This window comes from Carassius carassius, chromosome 20 (genome assembly GCF_963082965.1).
Source record: "Carassius carassius chromosome 20, fCarCar2.1, whole genome shotgun sequence".
In the NCBI taxonomy this organism is placed as follows: domain Eukaryota; kingdom Metazoa; phylum Chordata; class Actinopteri; order Cypriniformes; family Cyprinidae; genus Carassius; species Carassius carassius.
This window is the reverse complement of record NC_081774.1, coordinates 25,524,535-25,551,370: the sequence shown is the minus strand read 5'-3', so window position 1 is coordinate 25,551,370 and position 26,836 is coordinate 25,524,535. Positions and strand designations below refer to the sequence as shown.

General features: G+C 37.8%; 3 protein-coding genes across 11 annotated transcripts in view; 1 reads left to right on the top strand and 2 right to left on the bottom strand.

The window, feature by feature from the left end:
* The window catches only part of mib1 (MIB E3 ubiquitin protein ligase 1), a 59,558-nt gene extending 52,695 nt beyond the window's left edge, over window positions 1-6,863 (bottom strand). For 5 of the 8 annotated variants that reach the window (XM_059502299.1, XM_059502301.1, XM_059502302.1 and 2 more), the window contains exons 1-4: window positions 5,572-6,863; window positions 4,616-4,787; window positions 2,324-2,453; window positions 331-435 (exon numbers count right to left, since the gene is read on the bottom strand). In XM_059502299.1, coding sequence (XP_059358282.1) covers window positions 331-435; window positions 2,324-2,453; window positions 4,616-4,787; window positions 5,572-5,800 — 636 coding nt within the window. In that variant the 5' untranslated portion in view covers window positions 5,801-6,863. The remainder of the gene's footprint in view (window positions 1-330; window positions 436-2,323; window positions 2,454-4,615; window positions 4,788-5,571) is intronic. The other 3 variants (XM_059502300.1, XM_059502304.1, XM_059502307.1) reach the window with 1 other exon arrangement.
* Window positions 6,864-10,230: 3,367 nt separating this feature from the next.
* yme1l1b (YME1-like 1b) lies at window positions 10,231-19,839 on the top strand. Of its 2 annotated transcripts, none has more exons than XM_059502295.1 (18): window positions 10,231-10,388; window positions 12,355-12,468; window positions 12,645-12,825; window positions 13,301-13,369; window positions 13,505-13,614; window positions 14,166-14,316; window positions 14,551-14,634; window positions 15,537-15,710; window positions 16,017-16,169; window positions 16,260-16,392; window positions 16,475-16,537; window positions 16,693-16,805; window positions 16,909-17,064; window positions 17,940-18,091; window positions 18,262-18,388; window positions 18,608-18,681; window positions 19,156-19,242; window positions 19,382-19,839. In XM_059502295.1, the coding sequence occupies exons 1-18, from the start codon at window positions 10,356-10,358 to the stop codon at window positions 19,523-19,525; spliced, it is 2,118 nt and encodes a 705-aa protein (XP_059358278.1). In that variant the 5' UTR covers window positions 10,231-10,355; the 3' UTR covers window positions 19,526-19,839. The 2 variants fall into 2 exon arrangements, with proteins under 2 accessions (XP_059358278.1, XP_059358277.1); XM_059502294.1 differs by having other exon boundaries at window positions 13,301-13,393.
* Window positions 19,840-21,816: 1,977 nt separating this feature from the next.
* On the bottom strand, window positions 21,817-25,589 carry LOC132096724 (patched domain-containing protein 3). Its single transcript, XM_059502292.1, has 4 exons — window positions 24,780-25,589; window positions 24,180-24,301; window positions 23,946-24,091; window positions 21,817-23,439 (listed from the first exon to the last, which is right to left on the bottom strand). The coding sequence occupies exons 1-4, from the start codon at window positions 25,497-25,499 to the stop codon at window positions 21,923-21,925; spliced, it is 2,505 nt and encodes an 834-aa protein (XP_059358275.1). The 5' UTR covers window positions 25,500-25,589; the 3' UTR covers window positions 21,817-21,922.
* Between the last annotated feature and the right edge of the window lie 1,247 nt (window positions 25,590-26,836).

Here is a 26,836-nt window from a genome sequence, read left to right as displayed (position 1 = left end):
ACAGCCAATGAGTGAGCAGCTTAGCACTTCAATAACTGAGGCACGCTTTCTGCAGACCACACCCCCTGCTCTCTTTGCCTTTGGTCTTCATGTTGAATATCACTCTCTTGTGAAGAGACAGAAAGGGAACAGACTTCTTTTATCATGCAGATAGCTCATCCAGCTGCCCCTCACAATGGCTGCCCTGCACATGGCTCTTATAAAGAAGGCCAGCATATAGGATGACTTGTCTGTGTGTGGTGCAGTGCGTGTAGAAGGGGGTGGGTAGCAACACAAAGGCCAGTAAACTGCAGTCTTTTGTGTATGTGCATAGAGATGGGGGTGCCTCACCATGCCCTCGAATCCCACTCGGTAGAGGTTCTTGGCCCCGTTGTCCCAGAGGACGTAGGCTGCGCTGTGGGGGCTGGCAGCACTCCAGTCCTGGATCTCCGTCACCTGAAACATAGAAGGATGGTGAGGGTGACTTACTGAATATCTTTCACTTTGGGTCACGTAACTAAAGCACTCTACAGTCGGATTAATTCAGCTAACAAACACAACATTCAAGGGCACAAGAGTTTAAGGACCGTAGACATTCCAATAAGCCTTGTGTGAAACTAAAAAATTACATTAGAAAAACTAATTAACATCTTAAAGGTCAGTCCTTTGCAAAAAAAAAAAATTATAAAATGTTTGCCACTGAATAATATGTATATAGTTAGTCAGAGTCTTTAAAGTCGAGAGGAAACGGTAATAACACAAAGCAAAAGTGGCGGCAGTTAAATGCTAAACTTTTTTTTCTTTTTATGGAAACACATGCACAATATAATTGTTTACATTAAGATCTATTAGCTGCATTTAGAAAATAAATTTAGATTAACTGAAATTGAATTTTCATTTCAAGCCAACTTTAAACTTTCAGCTTGAAACAGTAACAATTCAAAGATCAACTGTGTTAATAATCCAGTATCAAACATGTTAAGATTTCCTCTATAACAATGTACCATATGTAATTCTAGTCACACAATAAACAAGATTTGTAAAGGTAAAATCACTAAACAAGCAGCAAACACACTGAGAATCCCAAGAGAGTGAATATTTTCACCACCAGACACGCTAATCGGAGTGGCAGAATGCTGCTTTAGCTACGACTGGCAGATTTAGCGGTCACACTCAATGTTTAGGTCAAAGTAGGCACTCTCTCTGAAAGAAGTGTGCTTGAAAGAACTCTTTAAATACACTTAACTGGAGTGGCCTCAGATAATTCAAAGACCAAATGAATGGTTGACTTGTACAGTACCCTCTGGCATCACTCTTCGCTCAAATCACGTCATTAAAAATACCGGTGCTGAACTTATGGGAAAGATTCGAGAGCAGCAAACTAACTTAAAGTATACTAAAATAGTTTCTTAGTAGGACAGCATTTAAATATTTTTTTAAAATGCTATGCCCTACTTGGTTTTGCAGATAAGTAAATAAGCAAAAGAGTAGCAGTGATTTATTTTTCTTCAGCAATAGAGCACTAAATAAATCAATCTGGCTAAAGGCTAAATTTGAACAGTGATTAGCCTCATACAACACTAGAATACAATACATGTCAATAGACATCTAGTGTCGCATAATTGGGGTATAAAAAAACTGGAATCAAACCAGCAGTCTTTGCACTTGTGGTGTAGGCCCTATGTGAAATTATGGTGCTACGTGTATTATATTTGTAATAATGCCAGTTTATAATAATGTAGCTTTAAAAGGTTTGTATATAACGTTGTTAAAAGGCAATTTTCACTGTTACTGTTTCACAGCACTTTTTAAAGGAGTAGTTCACTTTCAGAACATTTTCACATTTACTCACCCACCTACTTGTTCCAAACCTGTATGAGTTTATTTACAGAAGATATTTTGAAAAATGTTTGGAACCGGAACGTTGATGAGCACCACAGACTTCCATAGTAGCAAAAAAAAAATAAAAAATACTATGGAAGTCATTGGTGCTCATTCACTGTTCAGATCCCAACATTTTTCAAAATATCTTCTTTTGTGTTTAACAGAAGAGAGAAACTTAAACAGCTTTGGCGCAAGTAGGAGATGAGTAAATGATGAGAGAATTGTCATTCTGAAAGTGAACTACTCCTTTAAGTTACTGCTAATGTAGGATGGATAACTTGTTGCATGACGTAAGTTAAATGAATACATGTGAAATAATAATGCCTTGGCGCCATCTAATTTTGCTTCAGTGAACATAAAAGCTCATAACATAGCTGTATCTATGTGATAGAGGAGTGTTTTTCATCTGATAAATGATGAGTAAAGAAAATGAGCATAACCAAACATGTTGAGGCATTACCTTCCCTCTTCTTCCATTCCCTCCATCCTGATCCTCCCACTGCCAATCCACCCCTCGCACCACCCGTCCTCCTGCAAAGATGCCCCGGGCGGTGATCTTCTTTGACTTGCGTCGAGATTCCAAAAGAACTCTGTGCGAACACAAAAGCAATTTCAGATGATATGCTTTGGAACATAAAAGTATAAGCTTTTCAAAAAGAAAAGGTCATATTAAAAATGATTGCTAAATATTAGAGGTGGAGAAGTAACTTCCTGAAATACTGTAGCTAACAAACATGATCCCACAGTTTTTCATCATTTATATTGTTTAGCTCCCTTTTCTTTGACACTCAAAGGTTAACCTGCAGAATAAAAAGGATAATCCTGGATCATTTTTTAAAAATCACTTATTGTTTGTTTCAATTGGAGAAGCTCGTCTCCCATCTGGAAGCTGCCCCATGCTGAACCACAGCAGTTAGTTTCTGATCCTCCAGCTTTGCTGACATGTGCTCATTTTTCTTCTCTGTGCACCCCTAACTAACCGCTTATCTCAATACAAAACATGACATTCCCAACACATATTAATGTCATGCAGGCTGTGCTTGAGATTACAAACTTCTGTAAAAAAAATAATAATAATTAAAACACTAAAGAGACTTGCAAACAAATAAAAAATAAAAGAATTGTACATAAAATGATCATGTGTACCCTAAAGCAGCTGGAAACCACAGCAGGAGACAGCAGCTGCCAAGGGAAAAAGGCCTGGCTTCATCACTGTCTTTGTGTGTTGTACTTCACTAACCATTCTCACTAGGGAAATAGAGTCACACTTAGTTAAAAGGAGACCAGCTGTTGAGCTGACCTATTGTTTCTTTGAGCTCATGTTGAGGGCAGTTATGGGTGGATGCCACAAGAGACGTCTAAACAACTGCTAGACTTCTTAATAGCCTTACCATATGGAGTCAGTGAAGGAGACGTTACTCAAGCCAGTAAAAAAGAACGGAACGCAACTCTAAAAACAAAACAGCAGCTCTATTTTCATATTCCATGCAAGAAAGTTTACTAGGTAAATGAGACCAGCTGTATTAACAATTCGTGTATTACTACCGTAGCAAACATGTCTAAAATATTTTGGTAAGACCCACATTAACCTCAGATCATATGAAGCAGAAATAGAATAGCACATACTTCCTGTTTTGTGATCATGAAAGACTTTCAACCTATAGACAATTGAACGAACCTTGATGGATCTTTGCATATACTTCAGTGAAAGAAAAAGTCCATTTTATATTATGAAAACAGCCAAGCAAGGAAATTGAGACGAGAAAATAGTGAAATTACAAGGAAAGATCCACCCAAAGAGCTAGACAGTTTAAATGTAATAAACATTGACAAATAACTGACAGCAAGGAAAATGTGTAATTGATGTTGGGTCTTTAAATAAAGTTAACTTTGGCCGCATATATGTAGTCTCTGTATTTAATAGAGAAAACGAAACAGAGAAGTGTGCCAATGTCAGAAGAATCAAGCCCTATTTTAAACAATTATTCCTCTTTCTAAAAACATCCACCATACTGCATTCTACTATTGCTTTTCTCTGAGCAAACAGGGAGATGGTTTGCTTCTGGATGATTAATCCAAATTTCCAAGTTTATTTGTTCATGTGGTCTACCGCAGAGTCTGATCCAACGTTTGCATTATTCAAGATTACTGGATTGTTTCAGGAACAAAATGAACGAAACTCCAGTCACTAGCCTCTCTGCCATAACACGCTTTTACCATAATGTGTTCTAAGGTATCAACAAATGGTTTACTAAGTTTGAAGAACAAAACAGTGGATAACAACAAGGCTTATCATATATATATATATATATATATATATATATATATATATATATATATATATATATATATATAAACACAGAAATTCCAAATAAATTTAAATATATGTACAAACTAGGCACAGGTAGATGTGACAGTGCAATATCCCTCAAATTAAAAACCAGATAAAACAAGACCAGTGGGCCAGCTTTAAAGTCAAATCAAAATGCAAATCAAATCTAAAGTAGCTTGTATTTAGACATAAATCGTCCACACTGAGGGACATGGTGACTGATGACGCAAACTGCTCCGTACTATTAAAGGCTGCTATTCCCACTGAGCTCCAGGCAGCAGATGAGTGGTCCACCTGCAGCCCAACAACAGCCCACAACCAACAACAGACCATAACTGAAGGAAATGTGGCATGATGGGTCTGAAACTGGCCAGAGAGGGAATAATGCGAAGGAGTCAAGACCACAGGGAGGAAACTCACCTCTCACTGCCAGGAGTGGTGATGCGGTAGAACCTGTGGCGCAGGTGGTGCTTATCACCATGGTAACAGGTGGTGCAGAGGTCATAGTTGGTGCACTCGGCACATTTCCATCGGATCCCAATGATGGGCTGCTGCCGACAGGTGTCACACATGGTGCCATCATGCTTGATTCCTGTAACATGGTAATTACACGCATGAGACACAGGAGTTGACGTCCCCCTGAACTGCTTCAACTAAAGTTTGTTATATTTCTCTCGCTATCTCTCTATATAGATGGATATACACATAAACATAAGCAGCACAGGCATATTTGTAGCAATAGCCAACAATACACTGTATGGGTCAAAATTATTTATTTTTCTTTTATGCCAAAGATGTAAAGATCATGTTCCATTAAGATATCCTGTAAAAATATCGAAACTTAATTTTTGATTAGTAATGTGCACTGCTAAGAACAACTTTAAAAGGTTAATTCCCAATATATAGATTTTATTTTTTTGCACCCTCAGATTACAGATTTTAAAACAGTTTTATCAGTATTGATATTAATATTGTCCTATCCTAATAAATTATAACTGTTACATTAATGGAAAGCATTATTTATCAGCTTTCAGATGATATATAAATCTCAATTGACCCTTATGACTGGTTTTGTGCTCCAGGGTCACATATACACATATTAAAATTTCATGACCTAAACTTTTTTTTTAGGTTCATTAGGTGATGTTCAGTAATCAATGTTATTCTATCAATCATAATATTTCATGGGCAAGTCGTGGCCTAGTGGTTAGAGAGTTTGACTCCAAACCCTAGTGTTGTGGGTTCACCATACTTGGCTGTATGTCACTTCACTTCTATTTTAAAGTATCACCAAATGCATGTTCTACATGAATAAGCTCGGTCTTGTTTAGATCAGGTGACAGATGCACTGATATCACACAAGGTTAAAGTCTCACCTGTGGGCGCACTGTCGAGAATCCTCACGTCATAAGCCCCGGAGCAGCGGTAATTGGCGGCGGTGCCGTTATCCCACACTACCACCACCTCCTCCGGGCTCTCAAAACTCCTGACGGTGCCGAGGTGCCCTTCTCCTCCGTCCTGTTTACCCCACTTCCAGTCAGGCCCGCGGATAACTCGAGCACCCACTCCTTCCATCATGACTCGGTTATTCCTACCGGTGGTCATTTACGAGCAAATGTTGCAATAAAAGATACTTTTAGCTAGCCGTCAAGCCAGCTCAGAAAACTTGGTTTTAAATTAACCGATTCGTCTTGTCTAAACTTGCATCTGGGTCAACGGCGAGTGAATGAGGGCAATTTAGCTGTACGGACAAGTAAAGGGAAGACCTAGTTTTCTGAATTCATACAATTAATTGTCTATTGATATCCTGTAGACTGTATATTTATTAACTGAAGTATTAAAAACTGTGCAAGTTAGCAACAAACAAAATGTAACGTTAAGTAGTTTTGGTGAAATATATCTTACGGAGAAGAGTAAGCAAATTTAGGTTGTAATTATCATTTATTCTGGACACAATTTTGTGGTAGTTTTGGCAAGCGTTACATTCCAGTATCTAAGGGTTGGTTTTTAGCAAAGGCCAGTTAGCAAGTCTAGGCTAACCAGCTATTATAGCTAGCCTTAATAAAGTTGTAAGCGGTTACTAGACGTTAGCAAAATAGCAACAAAAACTTTCGATTTAGAAAAAAACACCGTCGTTTTTATCGCGAGATGTAAAAAAGGTTTGCGAACTTTGCTGTGCGATCAACAGATGGTCCAACTTTGCGTGACGCGATTCAGAATGTCTGCGCGAGCTGCTGTTCGTGAAAAGCTTCTGCAAAAAGCAGCTCAAGCTGCCCGTGCAAGTGAGCCAGTTTCAGCAAGGCGTCCCGGTTTTTAATAAATGGCAGTGTAATATCTGAATGAATAGCTGTAGATGAAATAATCGCAGTTCTTCACGCCCGAAACAAATGCACTCTCGGGTCTGTAAACAGCAGCCACTTCGCCACGGATGTGGAGACCTTTGTTAGTGCTTTCCCAAGAATTCCACCAGCAGAACTTTATAATTCCTTGCCAAAATAGATTCGGAGATAATTTCTGACAGATATCCTTTAAGCCGACCTTTAAGCCCAGGTAATATCAACGAATTGGTGAATAAACGGTCTCGAGTAATATTTTATTGAGGTGCAACCCAAGACGAACGCGTCGCCATTATTGTCAATCAGAGCTCGAGCCAGCGGAGGTGGGACTGTTTGGGATCCAAGCAGTTTCCGTGGCGTAAAATGACGTCACTCCAGGATTTAAAGTGAGCAGAGCCCAGACACAAAATAATGGAATCTGCCTGTATTATCTGTCTGATTGTATTGTATCACGCCTAATCTTTACTATTTATCTCAATATTTGTAATGAATTATATACATTTATACATACATTACATTCTCAAAAAATTTTTTTATTTGCATTTACATTTAATCATTTAGTAAAAGCTTTTATCAAAATGAGAAGAATAGAAGCAATCAGACCAACAAGCAGCCTGTGACAAGTCTTATTCTAGCACAGTAAACATAGGAACGTTATTTAAATTAATAATTAAAGGAATAGAATAGAATAGAATAGAATAGAATAGAATAGAATAGAATTAGGTGAGTGCTAGGTCAGGTTTTATGTTCTGTATGAAACATTTTTAATATTATATATTAAGCCAAACTTATAAGTAATAATGAATAATGAATAAAGATGATTAAATCTATTAAAAATATATTTATTTATTTATGTTTAATTTCTTAAGGCTTGGACCTCCAATTCTTCTCAAAGTATTAAAAGTAGTGAAAAGGTTCTGCAGCACTGAGAGGACTATTTAGACCTCAATGTTATAGTATGTCTTTTTTATTATTTATATTATTATCTATTTTTATCCACCTTATTTATATCCACCAACTCACTTGGATGGACTGTTCTCACTGAGCATGAGAAAGTATCCCCGCCCTTGTGCTCTCCCATTTCCTTCCTCCTAAGAAACAAAACAGGGTCAGAGTCAGAGGACTAAGCAAATGGGTTCGAGTGAGTTCAAGCCAGCACACATCCCACATCCCCCACACTTCCCTACAGTGAGAGGATTTCCTAGTTCTCTTCTGCCATGAAGATCTGTGCCCCTCACAGGAGCAAGCAGTCTGGTCTCTTTTGGAGGATCCAAGGAGGATGTTTCTGATGGCTTCTGATGTGGAGGAATGGTTGTGCTCCATAGAGGACCCTGGCCCCTTCTGCCAAAAGAAACCAGGTGATGTCAGGCCCAGTGTGGACAGCAAGCTCAACCACATCCTCTCAAAGGCCCTTTAAGAGCTTTGCTTAGAATGGTAAGCCCCATAAGAGCCTTCCCACAGCTGCATCAGTGAATGGTTCCTGTAAGGGCACAAGCAAGCCACCTGCCATGGACCTGCACCATTCTTTCCGGACGTTCATGAAGAACTTACCAAATTGTGGTGCGCTTTCTACTCAGACCAGATTAACTTTTCTGCCTTCACTTCACAAAGAGCCAAATAGCCCCTTATCACCGACCATTCTTGAGTTTCACGTTCAAAGGGTTGACTTTCCAATATACTGTACTTCCATTCGGACTTTCTCTGGCAATGTGAGCCTTTACAAAGTGCATGGCTACAGCCCTCTCCCCTCTGAGACAGAATGGAGCTCAGGCAGAGCACAAGTGAAAGTGAAGTGATGTGTGGCCAAGTATGGTGACCCATATTCAGAATTTGTGCTCAGCATTTAAAGTCTGGGTGAACCAGAAATTGCTGCTTACATTATTTCAGTGTAGTGGCGTATTTCCAGCTAAAACTGAGTATTGAATAGAGGGTGTGGTTTTCTATTTTTTTTCTCTGTCTCTCATTCATAGCAAATTAATGGCTGGAGGGGCGTGGTTAAGGATATTCTGCCAAAGCCATCAAACTGACATCATTAGAGGAGGAATGCCATTCCAGAGCGGAAGACAAACCATTTTTTTTCAGCAGATTAACATGCAAGGATTAATTGTTCATTGTTATTTTGCTTAAAGAACTTTTTATTTATTTGTTTTTAGCATTTTTGCCATTTATTTTTCACTTTTGCCCTTCAGAAGCTACAGACGATGCTTACAAAATAAGAACATTTACACTTATCATCATTTTCAAACCGTTTACACCCTCCAACTCTTAATTGCATTGTGTCTGAGCATCACCGAATCTTTGTGCCCTTTCTAATAGTTGTTTGAGTCCATCAGGGGCTTGTACCATGATAGCAGCTGAACAAATTCAGAGTTCCAGGATTAGTTTTCGAGTTGACAAAACCAAACCTCTTGCTCTATCTGTGCAGTCACAAGTGAAACTTGTTAAGTTAATTTATACATTTGAAAATATATAGCGATAGAGACTCGAACAATGTAAGGCCACATGTAATCATTTTTAAAATAGTGTTATCTATTGATATACAGCTCATTCATATTACATGATCTGTATACATTAATATGAATTTAAATTAAATGATTTATAATAACTGTTAAACTAAAATTGCTTGTGTGTAATGGATTAATAATAATATGAAACATATAATAATTATATAAATCATGTAAAATAACTTTAAGTAATTATCATTAAAGCCAGACATTGTCACTTTGCTCCCATCTGAAGGGTTCAACTTTAGTTTGAGATCTCTAACCTTGAACATAACCTGCACCAGAGCGGGTTAGCCGTGGAGTGTAAGTTACTATGCCAATGAATGCCGCTAAAAGCCAAGCCACTACCTAAAACCCAAGATTGGTGCAATCTAAACTGAAATTTACCTGGCTAGCCAGCTAATTTGGCTTCATGGTACAGGCCTCAAGTGTCTTTCTTCAGCCTGAGAAAACAATAGATATTTTTGTTGCATTCACAGTTTTGACCAGCAGGCGTCATCAGCGTGCAGTGATTCAAGTGCTTCAAAACGGTGAACCATTTTGCAAAGCAATTGGTTTAATTAAATTAATGTTTCGAAAATGTAATGATAATACACCTCTACTACACCGCTCATGTAAATGATGCATTTTACCCTAAAGTACCCTTCAACTCGTACATATTCTAATATTTGAAAAGTACTTCCCAACCTACAACTCAGCTAGACTGTCATTGATACAATCAACTGTCCTATTATTTATAAAAGTTGTTATATTAGCTTTGATAATACTGTTAATTAAGTGTTTTTCTAATGGGCTACTTTAATTGTACCTTTAACTTTACTAAAGTATGAGGATTATATGTTTTATACACTGCAGTCACAATATGAGATACTTATAGATACTTATAGATACTATTATTATATTTATGTATTTATTTACTTTTTACGTTACTTGTAATTTCATTATATACTCTATTGTCATCCATTTTCAATTACACTGTTTTATTTTTTTTAATATATTATACTTTACCATTATATTATATTATTTTTTTATTTTGCATTAGTTTGGAAATAATAATAAATAAATGTAAAAATAATAATAAATGTAAAAATATTTTACATGCAGTAAGATGGCAGTATTTACACCTGGCTGAACAGACATGTTGAGGACTTTTATTTTGTCTTTCTCTAGGCCGGATGTTGTAGAACGTTATGTTAATGAGTCTTCGCAGTGTCAGCGAGGCTAGTTGAGCGGAAGAGGACACCGGTGGAGGGCATTACATGTAACTCCAAATCAATAAACTCCCGTTGTCTTCAAGAAATTGTCAGCAGCTAATTGGAAATGTTTTCTCTTTCTTCTTCCCTTCAGCCACAGGTATCAAATCACTGTCTATATAGGACAGCGGGTTTCATAATTTAACATGCGCAGGCTAGCTGGTTAGCTAGCATATGTAACAAGAATAGAAGCAGCACTTAAGATTTAAACGAATAGGTTTTTGAAAATCACGCAGAAAAGGCAATGTCATGTTATTAGTCTAGTCGTCGTTGTTATAACGTTAGCTCACTTGATTGCAGTGTTATTGACGGTTTGTGTTTACAAAAATGCTGTTTTAAGACATTGGTTTGCGTTGATACCAATGTAAAACATGCTTCGCAACATATGTATAATTTATTTATTTATTTTTATTTTTTTATCTCCCCTTAAAGTCATGAACATTCAATCCATCACAGTATTTCAAGTGTGCTTAATTCTTTAATAGCTTCAGTTTAGAGAATTACATTTTAATAGCCGAGTTAATGTCAATGACATTTTGCTAAGAATACGTTCGTATATTTTATTCATGTATTTAAAATCAGACTGACATTAAACAATATGCGTGCTTTTTACATAAATAAATCCAGGGGCCTCGTTTATCAACAGTACGTTAAAAGGTTCTACAGTATATGTTGTTCTTATATTTACACACATTCCTACATATTAGTACAAGTTGGTAGATCACACACTTTGCGTGAAACTGTGCTTACTCGCACATCTGTTGAGAAATAAGGGCCCAGGGGCCCGTTCTTCGTATGTCGTTTATTATACCCCAGATGATATCATCGCGCTAATAAGGATCTGACCTGTTTTTGATGATTAGTATGGCGGGATAGTTATCCGAGATAATTCCGCGTTCATGGGTGGGTTTAAAAGGGGTTATGTAACGATACTCGAAACCACGATCAGCAATGCAGCGATTGGCTGGCGGCAACGTAATGACATCATATAATTAAAAAGGACACCTGACGAAAAACTTGACACATTTCTGGACTTTTAGAAAGAAACAGCCAAGAGAACAAAACTTCATCAATTTTATAATAGATAAATGAGATGTGCATATATTAATTTTTTTACATGATTCCCAATTATTTATAATTCACGACTTCTAATATTTGTACAGGCTTTACATTTTTATCTCAGTGTAGTAATGAGCAATTCATATTTCAAATTTAATTTGATATTCGAACAGATGTGTTACCGGACAGCATTAATTAAAGTTTTTAAGGGTTAAGATCATGTTATCTGCATCTCCTGTACTCCATCAATCCACTCCTATAATAGCTGTCATCACTCATTACTGCACGACTCTACATTATCTGTGTTAGACTCTAATACAATTATGAAGTTATTTATTTTATAATGAATAAATCTTTCAATGAGTAAGACTACACAAAATTATCAAATTATCTTTAAATAAATTTTTAAATGATTATTATTTTAAATTATTGTCCCTGGTATGATACTCTAGTAATAAAGTAGCGGTGGTAGCAGACAGCTTTTAAATATAAATTCTGCTTAAAAAGATGCAAATCTAATCCTGTTTACATGAAATAAGCCTGCTCCCAAGCCGGTTTAAGCTCACAGACCTGTTGCTACGACAGCAGCTTCAGGACGAAGAACGCGCCCCAGGTTCGTGGGAAGTTCAAATATTTTTCATAAGTGATTTCCCCCCCACATATCACAAATGTCTAATATTTCTCAGACATTTGAGTCTGTCTTACTGATACTATTGCCTCCCTCCCTTGATAAATGAGTGCAATAACTTTAGATAAGACTTTCATTATGGGCAAAAATGGACAGTTTAATGGGCTTTCATTTTTTTTTCTTCTTTTAGTTTTTGAGAAATGTATAAATCATTTTCACACAGTCAAAAAATACTCATTGATGCATTATTTACATTGTCAAATTTCAAATTTTGAGAGAACACCCCAATATAGGTTGAATATTTTAATTAAAGCTGTTAAAAAATGTAATTCTCAAGACAGAAAAGAAGAAAACTTGGTTTGCCTGTTTATCTCCACAGGTAACAGTCCAGCTGAGTCACCTCATCAATGCCCTGCACTCTCTGAAGGGTTCAGTGAGCAGCAATCACAAACACAGAGAGAATGCATCAGAACAAGAACTGAACTGCACAGAGGTAATCACACTGATGAATACTGTACCCTCCCTTTGTCTTCTCTAGTCATTTATTGCAAATGTAGTTATAAAATTGAGCAGTTGAGCGTTAGCAGCTTTTAGATGAATGATGCTCTTCTGAATCCTAACCATGTTTTTCCTCTTTAAATTCTGCTTCTGTGGTGTTGTGCTGGGAAGCCATCGCTGACCCTCCGGGATTTAGGATTGACCGATCTCAGGGTCGGCCAGCTAGATGAGCTGGTGCAGAAGCTTCTGCCCTGTGTTACTCAGCAGGAGTCGCTCTCACAACTGAGGACTGTGCCAAATATCTGGAGGACTTCCCATCTTTCCTCAGATTCGTTCTTTCACAACAAACATGGTGAGGCAAAAAATAGATTTCCCTTAATTTCCTTGATACCTGAGCCTGTGACAGAAATCTTAAACTCTGATCATTTTCTTTCATTCTGTAATCTTGTTTTATTGATTTCAAATAATGGTATTTTGATGATTCCATCTCATTGTAATTTGATGAAGCTATCACTGAAGGTTCGATGTCAGTCTTGCTGTCTCTTTAGAACTTTTTCAGTGTTTTCCTGTGCCACAAAGTATTGTCAATAATGAAATGCACTTCTGTGAATGAGACTACCTAAACCTCCCTTATTAGGATTGTGTTTTGTTACCAATAGTTTTTTTTGCATTTATGCACTCAACAGTTCACTCAATAACTTAAATTGCTGCAAGCCATCCATCACTATAATATTGATTATTATATTAATTGATTGTGCAAATTTCTCATATTGTAAGGCTAAATTTGTCAGATGTATTACCTATTTAATTTCTGCTTTCCTGTTCAGGGTTTTCAAGATTGGGTGGTGTCACTCCTGTGTTCTCCAAGCAGAACAAGTCACCTCTCCAAACACTATGTACAGATCTCAAATATTTGCCATGTAAAGTGTACAGTATTTTATTATTCACTTGTCACACGCAACTTCATTTGACATGATCTGTGTTTTTTCCAGCTGATGTTCTTCAAATATTAATCCTTTTTTCCCCCTCAGTGATGGTTCCAAATCGTGGCTTTAAAACCCTGAAGTCCAGAACACGCCGTCTACAGGGAGGCTTTGAGAGTTCAGGGGAGCCTGAGGGATTTACACCATCATTTATGAAGGTCACCCACACAGTAATACAGTGCTTTCTTTCAAATGATTACCCTAATGTAGTGTTTATTTACTGTACTAAGATTATTACAACACAAAGAGATGGTTCACTCAATAATGAGAATTGGCATCATTTACTCTGTCCTTCTAAACCTGTGAAACACAAAATGATATTTTAACTAGATAAGACTCATGTCATGCTGAAACCTTGCTATGTGAAATGTGATGGTGACTTGCATATGAAAACAGGGCTAGATCAGAGTAGGCTTGGATCTTGTGCTTAACTATATTTGAAGAACTTGTAAGTGCAGTGGTTAGTATTTATATGTAAATAAAAGTTGGTTTCCCTTAGTCTGTTAAACAGCATAAGGAGATCCGTATTTGCATTTCAATTAATTTCAGAACTGAAACCTGGGAGTAATTTGTTTTCTTAAGTGCATGTGCATTTTTGTGCAAATGTATTGTTCAAAAGCCCACAGAAAACTTTATATAAACTATCCAAATAATTATGTTTTAAGGTTTGTTTGGCCATTTTAATGTTATTTATGGTTTTGTCCATCAGGGTTTCCTTACACGAGACAAAGGGCCAGATGTTGAAACATTGGACAAGCTCCTTAAAAACAAAAACATTCCTGATGGTCAGCATGATGCTTTTAAGACTGGTTTTGCAGAGGGATTCCTAAAAGCACAGACACTAACACAGAGAACCCAAGGCAAGTTTTCTTAAGGCTTTCAGTAGACAAAAGCTCCGTAAAACCATTTGTGTGACCTTCATACAGTACTGTAAATACCGTAAGTCTGTCTCTCACAGACAAGCCAGCCTTGTTTTTGCCCTGACTGAGGTCTATTGAATGCAGAATGTTTCTCAATCTGATCTAATTGTTTCCTTTCTCACTTTTTAATTGTATTTAAAAAAAATCATATAATCATATTGTCATTTCCAATAGAATCATTAAGGAGGACACGACTGATACTATTGGTGCTTTTGCTGGTGGGGTTATATGGACTCTCAAAAACACCTTTCTTATCAGGTAAATATTATTTTGAATCTTCAGCACGTATGATTTGTCTCCCTAAATTTAGTATAGCTTATGCCCTGTGTCATGTCTACCTGTGTTAATATAAAATGTTAATTATTAGTTAAAGTTTTGGCTTGGATTGAAAACCATTAATGCTCTATTGGTGGTCTTGCCCCTTGTAAAAAAGTAAAAACGTTTGTAGTCACGGGGAGAAGGAGGCGGGCATTTAAATCAAGCTTTAATAATTAAACAAACACAAAACGGCGTGACAGCCCCTCGCGGATGACTGCCGCGCACAAATAAAACCAACACACAAAATAAAATCCAGGCCTGGCCCTCTCTCTTTCCTTTAGGGAAGTCGTGGCCTAATGGTTAGAGAGTCGGACTCGCAATCGAAGGGTTGTGAGTTCGAGTCTCGGGCCGGCAGGAATTGTGGGTGGGGGGAGTGCATGTACAGTGCTCTCTCCACCTTCAATACCACAACTTAGGTGCCCTTGCAAGGCACCGAACCCCCAACTACTCCCCGGGCACCGCAGCATAAATGGCTGCCCACTGCTCCGGGTGTGTGTTCACTGCTCTGTGTGTGTGCACTTTGGATGGGTTAAATGCAGAGCACGAATTCTTAGTATGGGTCAACATACTTGGCTGAATGTCATGTCACTTTCACTGTGAAAGTCCTCTTTTATCCTTCCGGATCTCCTCCGTGGGACTCGAGACCGGTGAGTGGCGCAGGTGTCGCTCATTTCCAATCACTCCACCGGCCTTGCTCCGTTCCCATGGCTCTAGGCTCCGCCCCACTTGTCACACCCCTTTCATTCCACTTTGGTGGCTTTGCGAAAGCTTTGTGTGTGTGTGTGTGTGTGTGTGTGTGTGTGTGTTTGGAGTGTGAACTATAATGTAACCTTTTCGGACAGTGCGATTCCGAACCACTTCAGGCCTGGACTCAGCAGTGGACCCTGTCCAGATGAAGAACGTCACCTTTGAGCATGTGAAGGGTGTGGAGGAGGCCAAGAATGAGCTGCAGGAAGTGGTGGAGTTTCTCCGGAACCCACAGAAGTTCACTGCTTTGGGAGGAAAGCTGCCTAAAGGTAAGAACACACTTTTGCTAAAAAAAAAAAAAAAAAAAAGGCTCCAAGCCAGAACCATTCAAATTAGTAGTTACATTTCAATTCTACTGTTGTTTGCTCATTGTCAAATTTTAGCAAACCTGATGATTTTTAATTTTATTTTTTAATCTGTGGAATAGATTTATGAAAAATACTTACATCTACATCTACCTTCTTTACCATTTAGTAGTAGTTCACAGTGACCACATGTCTAGAGCTTCAAAAAGGATTAAAAAAGACACCATAACAGCAGTCCATATTTAAACTAATTAATTTATTTTTTCATAGGAATCTTGTTGGTTGGGCCTCCAGGTACAGGAAAGACCCTGTTGGCCCGTGCTGTGGCAGGAGAGGCAGATGTGCCATTCTACTACGCATCTGGCTCAGAGTTCGATGAGATGTTTGTTGGTGTTGGTGCTAGCCGAATTCGAAACCTTTTCAGTGAGTGCCTAGCTTCAGAGACAAGTCTTAATTCCATAAATAGTGAATGAATGCATGTATTAAAGCAGTTCTCCTGCATTTGCTCTCTAGGGGAAGCTAAAGCTAATGCTCCTTGTGTTATCTTCATTGATGAGCTGGATAGTGTTGGAGGAAAGAGGATTGAGTCCCCCATGCACCCCTATTCTAGACAGACAATCAATCAGCTTCTAGCAGAGATGGATGGGTGAGCCATGCTACTCAGACTGACTTCATTGTGGTCTGTGCTTGAGTTTCCTTCACTAACTTTTGGTTTTTAACATGTGCAGGTTTAAGCCAAATGAAGGTGTCATCATAATCGGAGCAACAAACTTCCCTGAAGCTTTGGATAAGTATGTATTTCTTTTCGAACATCCAAAGACTAAAGCCTGCTTGTTTTACAATATGCTCAAATATAATAAGATATATGTGATATTGTGAGTTTGTGAAAGTCTTCTGTCAATATAATCTGGTTGATTGGTCAGAAAATCTGAATCTTGTTCCACAGCGCTCTGATCCGGCCAGGCCGTTTTGATATGCAGGTCACTGTCCCCAGACCAGATGTGAAAGGCCGCACTGAAATCCTCAAGTGGTACCTTAAAAAAATTAAAGTAGACAGTGGTAAGTGGTCTGTGAAAGACTCATTTCTTAATGTTGTGAGGTAAAAACTTCACAGGAAGTGAAGTAATTGTTGTTAAGGATTATTGTATTTTCTGGACATTAGCAGTGGAGGCAGAGGTCATTGCCAGAGGAACGGTGGGGTTCTCTGGAGCCGAGCTGGAGAATCTAGTTAATCAGGCTGCACTAAAGGCAGCTGTGGATGGCAAAGACATGGTGACCATGAAGGAGTTGGAGTTTGCTAAGGACAAAATACTGATGGGTAGGTAATGCTAACTGAGGAAATGTTGTTGCTCATATAAAGTCACATTTACCCCTAAATTTCAGATAATGACATTTCTCCATAGTTCACGGGAAATAATTTTTTGTAGAAACGTCAAAACCAAAAATAAAGGTTAAATAATTACATTTGGGCAACTGAACTCTGTATTCTGTTCAGGGTGTCATATACTATCCTTATCCTAGTGTGCATAGGGTGTCATAGACGCCTTTTGATATTTCAGCCGAACAGATTTTACATATGACAGTATTTTTGGTCATGGGTATATTTGTAGCAAAAGCCAACAATACGTTATATGGGTCATGATTATCAATTTTTTCTTTTATGCCAAAAATTATTATGATCATGTTCCATGAAGATATTTAGTAAATTTCCTACTGTAAATTTATCAAAACTTATGTCAAATGCGTTGCTTAGAACCTCATTTAGACAACTTTAAAGGTCATTTCGATTTTATGCACCTTTAGATTCCAGATTTTCAAATAGTTGTGTATCTGTAAATATTGCAAAACATTGTCCTATCACAACAAACCATACATCGACAGAAAACTAATTTAGTCAGCTTTCAGATGATGTATAAAAAAAAAAGACCCTTATGACTAGTTTTGTGGTGCAGGGACACACATTGCTAATCTAGTATCAGTTTTGGTCCTGAAAAAGTCTGTCCATGCTGACATGTTTACCTGTATCAGCTTATTTACATTATGTGCATGAAAAAGTTGCTGACACCATTAGAGAAGCACTCATTTTTGGCCCATTAAATCCATTTTGGGTGAAACTGACAATTTCATTTTTCTTTTGTTTCAGTTGAATGTTTTCAGTGGCTGAAATTTACCATTGACTTTGCCTTTCTGCAGGGCCGGAACGCAGGAGCGCAGAGATTGACAAGAAGAATAAAGAGATCACAGCGTACCATGAGTCAGGCCATGCTATTATTGCATACTACACCAAAGATGCCATGCCCATAAATAAAGCCACTATTATGCCGAGAGGCCCCACTTTGGGTCATGTGAGTACATTTTTAATTGATTATAAGAGCTGCTACTTAGAAAGGGCTAATCTCTTCTCTTTAGGTTGAAACTGTAAGGTCAGAATTTATTTGGAGATATATTTTTATTTTTCAAGTGTGAGACAGTCTGCCTTGATTTAGTGCCAGTATTTTTGTTTTCCTCTTTATAGGTGTCCATGCTCCCAGAGAATGACCGCTGGAGTGAAACTCGTTCTCAACTTCTGGCCCAGATGGACGTTAGCATGGGTGGCCGAGTGGCTGAGGAGCTCATCTTCGGCAGTGATAATATCACTACTGGTATGTTGCAGTACTGTTTGTTCTGGGGTTGCAGTGTCATTCAGTATGTTTTTGTATTTATGATTATTATATTATAGAGTGACCTTGCTCTAAGTGTGTATTGTACCTTACATTTTGCAAACATGCGAGAAGACAATTCATGAATAGGAAATACTGCAAAGTGATGCTTGTCACTTATTTCTGTTCATCTGTGTTATTTTTGTTGTTGTTTTTACTTAGGAGCATCAAGTGATTTTGACAGTGCTACAAAAATAGCTAAAATGATGGTGACCAGATTTGGCATGTGTGAAAAGGTTTGTCATATTTAGCAAATTATGTTTGCTTTCTTGATAGGCATAGATAGATGAATGTTAATTTAAGATTTTATTTATTTACTTTTTTGGTTTTGAAGGAGTTGGTTGCCTTCAAATTTATTGATGCCAAATGTTATTAACTGTTGCATATTTTCATGCATAAAGACTTTGTTGTCCAAGGAAAAATATTAAGCAGGAAATAAATGGTATGACATAAATTGCATGTTATTTCCTAAGTTAAATAACGGACTTATTTTTTCACTTGTACTAAAACTAAAATGTATTAAGTAGATCATTTTGCATCTGTTGTTTCCATGACAATAGAAAGCAAGGCAGCTACCTAGGTTTCAAAAAATAGTTCTATATATATATATATATATATATATATATATATATATATATATAATTTTTTTTTTTTTTTTTTTTTTCTGAGCTATTGACTCTTTAATTTCTGTCGTTCTTTTTTGTTAATAGTTGGGTGTCATGACATATACTGACCTCACCAAGCAGAGCCCAGAAACTCAGGCAGCCATTGAACATGAAATCAGGACACTTCTGAGGGTAAAATTTGTTCTGATCTAATTCAGTCCTCAAATCAGTACATTTTTAAGCACTCAACAGCCTGCTATTAACATTTCTTGATACCAGCTACTATTTCCCCCCTCATTTTTGGCTCAAATATTTGTTTGAAATCTCCTAGGATTCCTACGAGCGTGCTAAAGCGCTCCTGAAGTCTCGTTCTAAGGAACACAAAAATCTTGCTGAAGCTTTACTGCGGTATGAGACATTGGATGCCAAAGAGATCCAGCTGGTCTTAGAGGGAAAGACAATAGCCAGCAGATGAGGGCTCACCAGGACCTTCAGGCAACAGGGAAAAAGGACAATGGAACCCTAAAAGACATGAATGTACATATGCAACCAAGAGCTTGGTAGGCCAACAATCCCCATTGGTAAAGAAGTTTTTATTTAATTCTTTTCTCCCTGAGCCAGATCGCTAAAAATGTTTCAGTTTTACATGCTTGGGATTTTCTTCCAAAGAAATTGTTAATGGTTTTTGAACTCATGTAGTATCTATTTTTGTGTTTGTTCTGGCCCATTGACTGTAGGTGCTGCCTTTTTTGTAGTGGAGCTGATTTTGAATAAATCATTAAGCTGTAAGCAACAGTCCAGTTTACTATAAAGGACGGAACAAATTGCTGTTCACTGTTTCTGACAGAGTTGTCTGAGCCAGGCTGAGCATATGTTGCATGGTGGCCTTTGAGAAATAGAAGGGAAGTTTTTTTTTTTTTTTTTTTTTTTAATCTGAGGGAGTGTGGAATGCAAAATTTGAAACACTTTAGTGCTGGGACATTTGTATTATTTTTGTGATGCATTTATTGTCTGCTTGTGAACAATGCTGCTTCAAAATACCTTAATAGTCACAGTAAGTAAATACATCAGAACGCCAGTATGCTAAGAAATTCCAAGTGGCTCAGAAATCAATAAACTTGTGTAGTTTGAGCTCCATTTCACAAGACTATTTTTATACCATCTGGAATATTACATGTTCCATCTTATAGGTTTAAATACTTACTCTCTTGCATCAGTTTGATCATAAATGGCAATCATAAAACAAAAGGGAAACTAAAATGTGATATTCATTTAAATTTGATATTAGATCTGCATTTCTCATGTTCCAGTGGTTATTACACTCTGTTTATTCAGCTTTATTCTACACATTATTTATTCATATACAGTAGCTCTCCATCTATGAGTTTACCTTGCATTCATGTATGTTTGCCTTTTACCCAAGCTCGTTTTAGTTGTGTGTATATAAAGTATATATTTATAATTAATAAAATTAAAATCAAGAACATTGTATATAAGCGTATTAGATTGATTTTAGATTTTAGTTCTGCCTGCTTTGTAATTCAAACATTATTTTTCTTTTTAAGCTGTTGCACATTAAATAATGAATGGGAGCTGAACAGAATAAAGGAAACATAACTCTGCATAATTGTTATTTTCATGTACTGTGATAACTTCTGCATTGCGAGAACATTACCATTATACAAGTAAACAAGTCTAAACTGAATGCTTGTGCCTAGTTCTCTAGATGGTTGCCCAAATTATAAGTTTGAGGATTTTCACCCAGTTATGTCTCTTTGCTTTGAAAAGTAATTAGCTTTCCTCTAGAAGCCAGAAGGTTAAAATGACACTGTTTTCTTTTTGGATAGTGCTACACATCAAGTGCTCACACTTCTGATGTGTCAAGACTTTCGTTCATCTTTGAAACACAAATAAAGATATTTTTAATGAAATCCCAGATTCCTGTCCCTCCATTTTAAAGTCCATTCACACAACATTTTGACAAATGGTTCATAAATACATACATGTGTAATGATTAAACCTTCATATTCATCCGGAAGAAGGAGGCGGGAACCGGCGGACAATCAACTGAAACTTTAATAATCACAAAATAAACACCAAACAGCGCCCCAGCCCCTCACGGACGACTGATGCGCACAAAATAAAAACCAAAACACAACTAAAAGCCCAGGCCTGGTCCTCTCTCGTCCTTCACTGTCGTCGCTCCAGTTTTATATCCTTCCATCTCCTACGTGGGACTCGAGACCGGCGGTGGGTCGCAGGTGTCACTGATTTGCCCAATCATTGCCGGCCTCACTCCTTGTTCCCACGTCCCTCGGCCCCGCCCCACTCGCCACAACATGTTACTGCAATCATTCACTGTGAATTTCAACTACAATTACATTTTGCACATTTCTGAAGGGGGAGTTGTGGCCTAGTGGTTGGAGAGTTTGACTCCTAACCCTAGGGTTGTGGGTTCAAGTCTTGGGCCAGCAATACCACGACTGAGGTGCCCTTGAGCAAGGCACCGAACCCCCAACTGCTCCCTGGGCGCCGCAGCATAAATGGCTGCCCACTGCTCTGGGTGTGTGTGTGTGTGTGTGTGTGTGTGTGTGTGTGTGTTCACTGCTGTGTGTGTGTGCACTTTTTGGATGGGTTAAATGCAGAGCACAAATTCTGAGTATGGGTCACCATACTTGGCTGAATGTCACGTCACTTTCACTTTTTTCACTTTCACTATACTTTGAACATGCTTCTAAGTGCTTTAAAAGTAACCACAAGAAATCCTTTATTTCTTACTGTAATACAATTTTAATTTTACAAGTATATTTAAAAAGAGATGAGTCATAATGAAGAAAAAGCAGAAGTTTGATTTTCGAATTCAATGCTGCCATCATTTGTGGCAAAATCCAAAGAAAGTTAGAAATACTGGAATAAAAGCAATGCCATGAAGCAGCCCAAAAGTAATGACAAGGAACACAATGGTGAAAAAGGTTCTGAATATGTAGCTACTGGAAGCTGAAAGCACAACCACACCCACAATTGTAGACAGAGCCCCCTGAAGTATGGGGTAGCCCAGGTGTGTCATTGCCTCCACAACTCCTTCATTCACGTCGGGCTTGGTACTGGACACAAACGTGTAGGAGATATGAGCAGAGAAGTCCACAGAAAAACCGATGCTAATGACCAGGTTTATCATGGAGATTGAATCAAGACTTACGTTTAGCAGTGCCATAAAACCGGTGACTCCCAAAATGACTGAAGCGATGGCAAAAGCAACCCACAAGGCACAAAGAGGATTTGGAATCAGCACAAGGGAGATGAGCAGCATTACTATGGTTGCCACAGAGATGGTCTGAAGAGTGATATGCCCTATTACTGTATACTGATCATGGTATATAAACGCTGGATGGTAGACCAACAGTGGACATGGGCAGCTCTCTGCTGTCTTCCGTAGTGAGTTCAGTATGCTCTTCTCGTTTGAATTCTGAACAACTGTCTGAAGAAACAGACGTGAAGCAGCTATGTCGTTATTGGTTATGTTGACATCCTGTTTGAGCATTGGTTGGCGGTCCAGGAACTCATAAAGATGTCTTTTAAACTGACCTTCTGAGCTGATGTTTATACTGTGTTCCTCTGCATACTTTTCGAAAGAATGAAGCCAAGATGTCGACAAGTTCTTGACAAAATTCAATTCCTGAAACTGTACAAAACATGACTCCAGTTGATGGCGTTTGCTCTCCTCCCAATATGGAAATGTGCCGTTGATAGCTAACATTACATTCGGACCATAATAATCAAAGTATGTCTTTTCAGCTTCATAGTACTGGATGATGTATGATTTATCAAGTGCTAGGTTCCTGAGATCAATGCCTTGCTTAAGTTGCAGGCAACCATAAACACTAACAGCAATGTATGTTGAGTAAATCAAAATGACTAAAGCTTTACTCCAAACTGTTGTCAAATATGGTCCATAATACTTCCTGAAGAACAGTGTCATTGGGTGCTCTTCCTCAGTACCTGTGTTATGGTCGTAAGATCCTCCAACGCAACAGAGAGTATAGACTTTAGACCGTCCTGGTGGGACCTCTTCTGGGACCTTCATGCAAGTTAACCAGTGTCTGTTTGCCCCCTCTCTTCTTCCATTCAGAGCCAAACAAGCTCCAAAAAAAGTGATGTTATAGAAGTAGCAGAACAAGACAGCTGTGCCTGCATACAGACAGAAAGACTGAACAGAGCCGAAAGGGTTACCGTAGCTGAGGTAAAAGGCTATCACGTCAGTAAGGGTGGTGATAGTAATGGAAACGGCTGCCTCTCTGTAGGTATCAGCCATGCGTTTTGACACTGTGTCTTGGATGTTGGTCCGTTGCCAGCTGGAGATCATGATAAACATGTCATCAATACCGATTCCTAAAAAACATTTTCACATATTGAAATTAAAATCTGTCAGTTGTTGAGAACATGAAATGTAGTGCTCTTTGTGCATTTTGACCTGTTTATCCAATGCAAACCTACAGTGTGTGGGGTAAGATGGGTCACCTCCTTAATCCAGCACCTTTTTTTTGTCACATGGCCATTTTTAAAAAACAACCCATCATATATACAGCAGTCTATTCTATATGGCATTGAAAATCTGTCTCAAAATATATTATGTAAATCTGAAATGTTGAAATTATTTCAGTACATTAAATATTCTAAATATTAACTATTTTGGGGCTGCAATATAAAATATAGAGCAGCTAAACTTTAGAATGGGATTAGTTATTTATGTACATTACATTACTATCCCCAGTTATTTATTTATCTTTATTAGAAAACCAATAACCTGTGAATCAGATTTGCAGATCCTTTAACAATTGTAGGTCTGAATAAGTTCAAAACAGTAAATAACCATTATCTAAGATACAGTATCTTACCAAGAATAAGGAATGGAGAAGATGCCACAGTAATAACAAATGGCACCTTTATGAGTAACAGCAACCCAAAGCTGGACAGCACTGCTTGTGCAGTGGAGAAAACTCCAAGAGAAGCCACCCATGCTTTATTCCTCACGTTGTCAAACCTGTGAAATTAAATAATGTATAACTATTTACAATTTACATCAGATCTGTAATCTAAATTTTTTAGTTCATGATCTGTTTTACACAAACCTTAGGCAAGATATTATTGAAAATGAGATGGCAAGAAAATAAGCAATAGCAAAAAGTTCAGTGACAGATTGGGTACTCTTCTCAAACTCCTGTTGTCTTGATATGGATGTGAAATAAGACACCTGAGAAAAATAATTATTGTTTAGTCACATACATAAGATTGATTAGACTAAGAATCACAGTATGAGGTAGGCTTCAGAACACCCCCCCCCCCCCCACACCCAATAGCTAATGTATTGATGCTCAAACCATTTGCCAATTATTTAAAATATATAGCTCACCACAAAACATTTCATAAAATGCTTTGGGATTTTTATGGCATATAATGTCTTAAATGTGGCTGATTTTGAAGACACTGAATATGCAAATGGTTAAGCACTCTTATATGAAGTGCAAAACTATGCAACATGAATGTGTTCCATAATTTAGAAAACTGGAATTGTTAAAATGTTGTGATTGAGCTCCTTTTAGATTTCACCAAATCAGTCTTGAATGCTAATAGCATTCTTAGTGCTTGTATTTAAATGGAATTTATTAGAAGATTCAAAACAGGATGGTCATACACAGATTCAGTAGAGATTACAGAGATAGCCTACTTACTTCAGTTTTAGAGGTCGTTACATTAGAGAGCAAGGTTACAAATCCCTGAAGCCAGGCATCTTCCAGTGTATTATTGCTCTCTTGGAGATAATAGAAAAGTTTCATTGCTTTGGCACTTCGAACAACTCCATTGTGATCCACCTCCACCTTACTAATGATATTTCCCATGTGGATACAGTTGAATTTGGAATTACAGTACTCAGGAAACGTTATGTTGCCAAAGTCGATGTTGCTGGCATTGTAATCTAGAACATCAAGCATTACGTTAGAGTTGCACCTTCCGTTCAAAGTTGCGCAAATATCCGAAAACACAAAATGCCGTGCGTCACGAGCTGCGGTGATTCTTCTAATTTCTCCATCTATGCGGATGATCTCCTCTAGTGCGGGAACACTGAGTATGTTTGTTTGACAGGAGAATATCAAAGATGCAAATACCCCATCAGTGTTAAGTCGTATAATTGAAAATTGCGAGTCAATCTGTGGAAATGTTTCTTGAAAGAATCCCCTCTCCACTTTGGCGCGGCCGTTTTTCGGTGTAAACTGCTCCACTATGTCGTTGGATTTCAGGTCATTCAAAAAGTAAAATCCTCCCCCTAGACCTGCGGACAACGCCAGCGGTAAAGTGACAAACCACCACGGGTGAAGCCCTACGATCTTACCGACACTTTCAAAACAAAGCCGGATGGGCTTTTCAATGCAGTCTGTGATGCAGGACACCATGACTACTGCAGAGATGTGCACTGATCTGTAGGCTACACATGGCGGGGAAGAGATGTGCGGATTATATATGCCTCATTTGAATATACAACACCACATTTTGTTACTGTAAAAAGCCTATTGTATGTGTATTTGCATGCCCTCTCCTTTTGGGGTGGAGCATGCATAAGTGTGCTTGTGTGTGCTTGTATTACAAAAATGTAAATAAAGACTATGATGGTATATATATATATATATATATATATATATATATGTGTGTGTGTGTGTGTGTGTGTGTGTGTGTGTGTGTGTGTGTGTGTGTGTGTTTCCATATAGGCCATTCAGCATTAATTGCAATGATTCACTGGGATTTTTCTAAGTGATTTGTATGACCCCATAACATTATTAATTCACATCTGGGATTACATTAAGAGGCAAAAGTTTCAAACACTAAAAATAATAATAATTCTAATATCATCTGGATAATGAACCAATGGTGGGAAATATTTGAACTTTAATAAAAACCCATATTTAACATGATGGACATTGTACTTGTAATGAATGATTTACGTTGGTGGTAAATTGCTAATTTATGGAAATTTGCAAGTGATGACAAAAAGAATATAAAAAAGCAGGTCATATCTCTCCAGAGCTCTTACATTGTGCATGTGCTGGCACAAAGAATCTTTTTAGACTTTGTCTTTTGTTATCGTGGTAACTATTTCCATTAGAATTGCTCCTCAAACCTATAATCAAAAGGTTGAGCTTCTTCTGAAAGGAAACAATTTTCTGAAGCAGTGATCCAGGTACCTCCTGTAAATGAGGAGCAATTAGCTCCCAGTAAAACAATGGACCTCTGAAGTCACAATCAATGGGAAAACTATTTAGAAAACTGGCAGAGATTCTGAGATCTTCTGAGAGAAACTGGAGAGGGATCTTGAGAAATTACAAACCTCACGTAAATGGACAACTTTTAGGACCTAATAAAGCATGTGTTTTTAATGAAAGATGTGGTCAAATGTAAAATCTATTAGTCTGGGTGTTTAAATAATACATAAAAAATTAATACATTTACAGATTCTGTAATTTTTTTCTTTGTAAATCAGGAAAAGGTTTGTAGATGGGTTAAAAATAAAAGATCTCTTTGTTAAATAAGAAGCGGCATCATTTTTCCTCCTTGTTGATATGGCAGTGGAATAAGTCAGAGAAGCACAAAAACTGGAAATGGTTCCCTAAAAGTGTCCCATGCATACTCACTCCATACCTCAACATTGCAAGACACAAAAAGATCCATACTGTATTGTGTTCAGGTTAAAGGGCCGGGGATCAAATGTCAATAATTAGAGAGAAAAAAAGATGGA